At 44.4% G+C, this 6,682-nt stretch overlaps 1 protein-coding gene across 1 annotated transcript; it reads right to left on the bottom strand.

The window, feature by feature from the left end:
* Positions 1 to 989: 989 nt before the first annotated feature.
* LOC149228914 (uncharacterized) lies at positions 990 to 5,291 on the bottom strand. The gene is made up of 2 exons (XM_089380904.1): positions 3,611 to 5,291; positions 990 to 3,238 (listed from the first exon to the last, which is right to left on the bottom strand). Exons 1-2 carry the CDS (start codon positions 5,289 to 5,291, stop codon positions 990 to 992), a joined length of 3,930 nt encoding a protein of 1,309 aa, XP_089237030.1.
* Positions 5,292 to 6,682: the final 1,391 nt, after the last annotated feature.

The raw sequence follows: 6,682 nt of genomic DNA on the forward strand, positions 1-6,682 counted from the left end.
TTCTGCGCGCTCCGGCAGAGACATCATGTGTAGCCTATTGCCTGAGGAGGAAGCTGGAGCGCATGGAATGATATCGTCATTAGCAGAGATTGAATGCAGGGGCGAATCCTCGTGCTGCTCTTCATTCCGAAGCGGGTCTGGGGCATTGAGAATGTCACCAGCTTCATTTTCATGAGAATTGCTGGGGCTATGGGAGTGAGGACTGTCCCTGATGTAATCATCTGAGCTTGAGGAGTCCTCTTCTTCCTCGGAAAAAATAACAGTGAGCAGGGCAGAAATGGTGGGTTTGTGCAATTTGCTTTTGAATTTGAACCGGCAGGAGTGAAGGGAGCTATGCAGGGAAGGACCAGAATGTTCAGAGGACGAGGATGACGGAGATTTGGAGGCGAGCGGGACTATACAGGGAGGAACGGGCTCTCCTCTGCCCCTGTTACCCCCACGCCCACCATAATTACTACCTCTGCGGGGAATTCCGCGCTGTCGGGGAGCCATTGCAGGGTGGCGAACCAGATTATGGGCTCGAAAGCACAGCCAACACCAAACAAACCAGTATCCGAAGGATTGGACACAATTAGGACTCTGAACTTCTAACTCTCCCTTTAAACCTTCAAGTCTTGGTTCAAATTGGAAACAAACGACCGACCCACAAGCAGATACGTGAGCAATGCCAGAATGAAGCCAAGAAACCAGATAATAAACATACCAAATGCAAAGCGTGTTCGAGGTTAACCAGGTGATGAAATTGGCCAAGCGTCTGCGCCTCTGCAACCAGGGAGGTTTCCAAACGCGCCCCTCTGCCTCAGGAACACGCGTACCAAATCTCGCAGGAGCGTAATCGCCGGAGGAATAACAAATTCCTGAACGCTGCCAAAGGAATGTCAAATGCCTGAGAGCATCCTTGCGGAACCTATTGCCCATCTTGTTAAACAACCCTCGCCTGCCGTGAGCCAAGTGAGGCGTTAAATCACTTAAATGCTCTGCCATGACCATTAATCGCTGCAGACTCCAGGCCGCCAGCTGCCGTCCTCGCGCGCTTGGGCATTTACATTAACGATGCCACCCGCATCCGGGGGCGAAACCTCCTGCTGTTGCATGTCTGTGTTTACAATGTTTCTGAAGGCGGAGAGTTGATTTTCTGAGACCAAATTTGAAATAGGGCCTGCATAGAAATCCCTTCTCCACTCTACTCCTAAATTCGCAAGAAAGTCCGCAAGTTTATTCCCCTCTCTTCTGATGTGTTTAAAGGAAATTGCTGGGTGATTGGTCAGCCAGTTTTTAAGATGCTCTAGTCTATTGGCCAATCTCCAGCTGCTACTGATCTTGTGAACTGGTGAACCTTGCATAAGCTTTGAGGACATGTTGATAATTATTTGAGAGTCCCCTTCCACAATAAGAGGAAAAAATCCTCTGTCCTTTGCTAGATTTAGCCCTCTCCATAAACCTTCCAATTCCGCCGCATTATTGGTGTTCCATCCAATTGATCCGGCAAAGGTGATTAATGGAGTCCCCTGGTAATCTCTGATACTTCCTCCAAATCCTGTGTCTCCGGGATTCCCCTTCGAGGCACCATCAAAGTTAAGCTGGTAAACCTTGTATGGTGGAGGAGTCCATCTTGTTGAGGAGCTTTGGGGCGCTGGAGTATTGTTTTTTGCTGATTCCGGTTGTTGTAGATGCATTTGCCAATTTCCCCATATGGCTTGTTCTTGAGGTAGAGAAGGGAAGTCCTCTGCATGCCAGTTTTTAATCGATAAGGTTTCCTTGATATTCTGATGCAATCCTTTCCAGACCTGCTCCACCGTTTGTGCTTGATCCTTAAATATCCGTCTGTTCCTCTCCTTCCAGATATTCCACATTAGCAATCCTGGTATTAGTTGCCATAATGTGTTTAAGAGCTTGCTTGTGTATGGTGCTTGAGGCCAGGTGCGGAGCGTTTCTTTGATGTCTCCAAGCACTCTTCCATCCTTCTGACATCGAAAAGCGACTTTTTCCCACAGTTGTCTTCCCATAAAGCAACTTTGCATAAGATGGATGGTTGTTTCCTCTTCCTGCCTACATATCGGGCAAATTGATGGTCCAGCAAAATTCCTTTTTCTAAGATTATCCCATGTGAGAATTCTATTATGCGAAATAAGCCAAAGAAAGGTGGAGACTTTCGGCCATATGGGGGGGTTCCAAATTCTCTCCCAGACCTGATCCTTAATAAGCCTGTCCTTAATAATGATTTTATAAGCTTCTTGTGTTGTGAATATGCCTTTCTCCTCATATCCCCATCTGAGGGTGTCCAGACCTTCCAAAATGGGGATTTTTCTTCTTTGGAGTTCAAGGGAGAGGGCATGCTGAATTTGCTCCGAACTATGTGGTAATATTTGATTAGCATCTTTCCATTCTCTATGGTCTTGAGCATTTTGTGCCTTCCAGAATCGACTGATTTTCTCATGATGTTGTATGTCTTGGTCCTCTATTCCTTGAATGCCTTCTCTAAGATTGGGAAGCTGCTGCCATGAGTCCTCCCAAAACCTCGCTGTGTGACCATCCCTGATCTCCCAGAAACTGTGATTTTGAATTAGTTCCCTGTGTTGAATGGCTGAGTTCCATATCACCGATCCTTTGCTAATTTCTGCCATTCTGATTCTTTCCTCCAGGGATTTGTTGCTTGCGTATTTAGCTGTCCATAGGGCAGCCCAAGGTGTATTTGGAGCAGATAGCCATCTCCACCATATTTTGGCTCCCATTACCTTGTTACTATGTTCTGGATCTCTCAAACCTACTCCTCCTGCTTTTTTGGGTAGACATGCTCTCTCCCATTTTACAAGCGCCCATTTTCGATTTGGCCCCGATTTCCCCCAAAGGAAATTACGCTGCAGCTGTTTGATGGCTTTGAGAACCCACTTGGGTGCTGCTAAAATAGAAAACAGGTAAAGAGGCATAGATTGAATCACTGCTTTAATCAGAACCAACCTACTGGCCATATTGAGTGCACGGTGAGTCCACAAAGACAACCTAGCTTCCAGATTTTCTAAAAGAGTGTTCCATGAAGCATGCTTAAGAACAGAGGCAAATAAAGGGGCACCCAGATATTTGGATGGGAGGGAAGCAATGGTAAATCCCAGAATACGAGCAATAGATCTTTGGATGGAGGGAAGGGTGTTAAAGAAAAAGATTTGCGATTTAACTTTATTTACTTGGGCTCCAGACGCTTCCGAGAAGTTGGCTAGAATGGAATTAAGAACCCGTGCTTCTTGAACAGACGAATGCCCAAATAACATGTTATCATCAACGAATTGCTAGTGTGAGAAAACAGGGGCATTGGGGAAGGCTAATCCTTTGAGAAGGCGCGTCCGAATGGCTTCTTTGATGCTGCGACCAAGACCTTCAGCTAGGATGACAAACAGGAAGGGCGAAATGGGGTCTCCTTGTCGAATTCCCCTGGAAGGTCTAAAGGTGGTCGAGGGGATTCCATTGATGAGGATGGAGAAGAACGAGGAAGAAATTAAACTGCTGACCCATCTAATCCACGAGGGAGCAAACCCAAAGGCTTGAAGAATTTTTTGCATATATTCCCAGCTAATACTATCAAAAGCCTTAGATAGATCGATTTTGAGCATCATACCTGGTTTTTTTGTGAGTTTGAGAGAGTGGATAATTTCATGGGTAAGAATTATCCCATCCGTGATTTGCCTGCCTTCAACATAACCTGTTTGTTCAGGGGAGATGATGAGAGGAAGCAAGGGCTTCAGTCTGGAGGCTATTACCTTGGACACGATCTTATAAATAATGTTGCATAACGCTATCGGTCGATATTTTTCCGGAGTACAAGCAGCTTCTTCTTTAGGAATTAGAGCAATGAAGGTTGCATTCAATCCTGGATACATCCACCTTAGCTGACGCGATTCTTCTGCCACTTGCCAGACTTCCCATTTGACCAATTCCCAGAAGTGATGGAAAAAGTTTGAAGTGAAGCCATCAGGTCCTGGGGCTTTCCCTGCCTTGAGATGATGGACCGCTTCTTCAACTTCCTGGAGGCTTATTGGCTTGAGTAGAAGAGTGTTATGCTCTTCAGTAATCAATTTGGGTATATTTTTGATGATTTTTCCAATAGCTTCTGTCCTATTTGCATTCGGCTCTTGATTCATCTTCTTGAAGTAGTTAAGGAATACCTGCTCTATGCCTTCATGAGTTTCGATTTTGTCACCTTGCTCAGTTGTGACCCTGGTAATTTGATTTATCATTCTCCTTTGCACCGTGGATTTGTGGAAGAATTTTGTGTTCTTCTCACCCTCCTTCAACCACCGGACCCTCGATTTTTGTCTCCAGAGGGTTTCCTCCTGTGATTCTCTCTCAAGGAGTTGATTTTCTAAGGATTGTTCTTGCTTGCTGAGTTCTTCCGTGCGCCCTTCAGAGATTATTTTTTGCTGAATCACTTTCATTTCTTGAGTAATTTTTTCCTTTTCTTTAAAGATATTGCCAAAAACAGAGTGATTCCATTTTTTAATTTCGCCTTTGAGGTATTTCAACTTCCTTTGAAACGTGGACATTTTTGTACTTTCTGTAAGATTGCATTTTACCCAAGTGTTTTTGACAAAATCCGTAAAGTCCGGATGGGAGAGCCAAAAAATTTCAAAACGGAAGGGGCGTTTTATATGACAGCCAGGTCGATTCCATTGGAGGGCGATCGGCCAATGATCCGATCCAGAGAAAGGGAGTATTGAAGCTGTAAATTCCCCCCCAACATGAACTGCGTTATCAGAAATTAGGAACCTATCCAAACGCGATGCTATCTGCATTGGAGAAGCCCTCTTGTTGCTCCAGGTGTGAATGCCATTATTTGTGGGAATGTCAATGAGCCAGTTGGTCTGTATGAAATCTTTCAAGAGAGTTCCATCTCTGTTTGTGTTGCAACGTCCTCCCTTTTTTTCTTCCATTGAGGCAATCATATTATAATCCCCTCCTGCAATCCATAACGGATGTTGCCTTTCTCTGTTAATATTCGTTAAAACCTCCAGCACTTCGGATTTTTGCTGGGTTTCTTGAGGAAAATACACATTAGAGATGTGACCGTAAATATTTGTCCCATTGATATGAAATGTAGCTTGAATGAAATGCTTATTTGCATGTATATTTGCTAGTTGAATCTTTCTTGCGTCCCAGAGCACTGCCAGTCCTCCAGAAGCTCCTTGAGCATCAACAGCGGCTACTGTACCTTCTGGCCAGGCCTTTACTGCTATCTTTTCTAAGACTTTTGAGCTGCATTTTGTTTCCTGTAAAAAAAGAATTTCTGGTTTTTCTTCCATTAACATGTTTTTTAAGAGCTTTCCTTTCCTTGGGCAGTTAAGCCCTCTAATATTCCATGAGATTAACTTCATTGAGAAGATTTGGGGTTGATGTTGAAATATTTGGTGAGCTTAGCATATCTGCCGGACTCCACCAGTACCTCACCTATCTTAATGGTTCTCTCCAGGGTGGTTTTCCGTCCCCTTTTTTTGCTATCCTTGGTGATGAATTTCCCGTCCCACTGACTACCGATTTGAACCCCTAACGAGTATTTTTTCTGAGCTTTATTGAGAACTGCCACTAGATTGTCCACTTGTTTGTCAGGTATTTTATCGAAATTCCCTGTTTTACAAGCTAGTTCTAAACCCAATATATCTAGCTCACCAATGTCTATGGATTCTGTATCCTCCTCCATATTTTGTGGTTCCTGAACATTACCGCCTGCTTCCTTCTCTCTCTCTAGGCCTGAGATTGGGTCATCTATTTCCATATCTGGGTGGATCCCTGTCTTTGAAATTGTCTTGAGCTTGTTACCGTCTAGATCTGTCTCCGTTTCCTTTTCTTTTTGATTGGAGTCTTCCCTGTTTTCCTTCTCCGCTACATTTTCTCTCTTATTGAAAGATGGGCTGTTGGGATCTGGCAAGTCCTCATTTTCTAACACTGCAAAGCTATTACTAGTTGAAGGCTTGGATGGATCTCCAGGAGCTGTCTTGCTTACTGTTTTTTTTGTTCCTCTTCTACGATTTGTCACTTTAATGAAGCCATCATCAGGAGGGTTTTCCTGTGCCACTTGGGTTTTTGGTTTGATATTTAGAGGGCAGTCTCTAAAGAGATGTCCTAGGTCATGACACTTCCTGCACCTAAAAGGAACATGCTCATAATCAATTAGCTGGATGTATTCTACATCTTCGTGGAAGAGACTTACCGTATCAGGCAGAGGTTGCTTCAGATCCATGTAGACGCAGAGTCTTGCATATGAGGTATATCTCTATGTCCGTGTTTCTTCTGCTACTTTAACAAAATCGCCCAGGGCTGAGCCTATTGCTTTGAGATTTTCTTCTTCCCAGTATTCCAGGGGTAAAGAGTACAACCTGATCCATACCGGCGCCCAACTCAGGTCCTCCTTGTCCGGGTTGAAGCGTTCAGTCCATTCTCTGAGAAAGAGCCCAGCAGAGTTAAAGAAATAAGGCCCCCCTTCGAAAACTCTGTTCCTGTCTTCCAGGCAGTTGAAGACCGCAGTGAAGAAGCCTTTCGGCCCAAGATGCAAGGTAATGTGTCCTTTTGGGTGCCATTTTACATTTATCCAGGTTCTTAGCGCTCTTTCATTAGGCCATATGCCTATGAACTTGCCTATGAGCGCATGATCTTTCATGTATTGGATTCTGGCATTGATCCTATGACTTGGTAGTTC

Source organism: Pinus tabuliformis, chromosome J, assembly GCF_031772625.1.
Source record: "Pinus tabuliformis cultivar Carrire ecotype Pingquan chromosome J, CPIR1, whole genome shotgun sequence".
NCBI classification, from domain to species: Eukaryota; Viridiplantae; Streptophyta; class Pinopsida; order Pinales; family Pinaceae; genus Pinus; species Pinus tabuliformis.

Excerpts from the sequence above, each read along its gene's own strand:
- LOC149228914 (XM_089380904.1), bottom strand. The coding sequence starts at position 5,291 with ATGGAAGAAAAACCAGAAATTCTTTTTTTACAGGAAACAAAATGCAGC. Across the intron at positions 3,239-3,610 it reads CAAACTCACAAAAAAACCAG|AAGCACGGGTTCTTAATTCC; the intron begins GTATGATGCTCA and ends CGTCTGTTCAAG.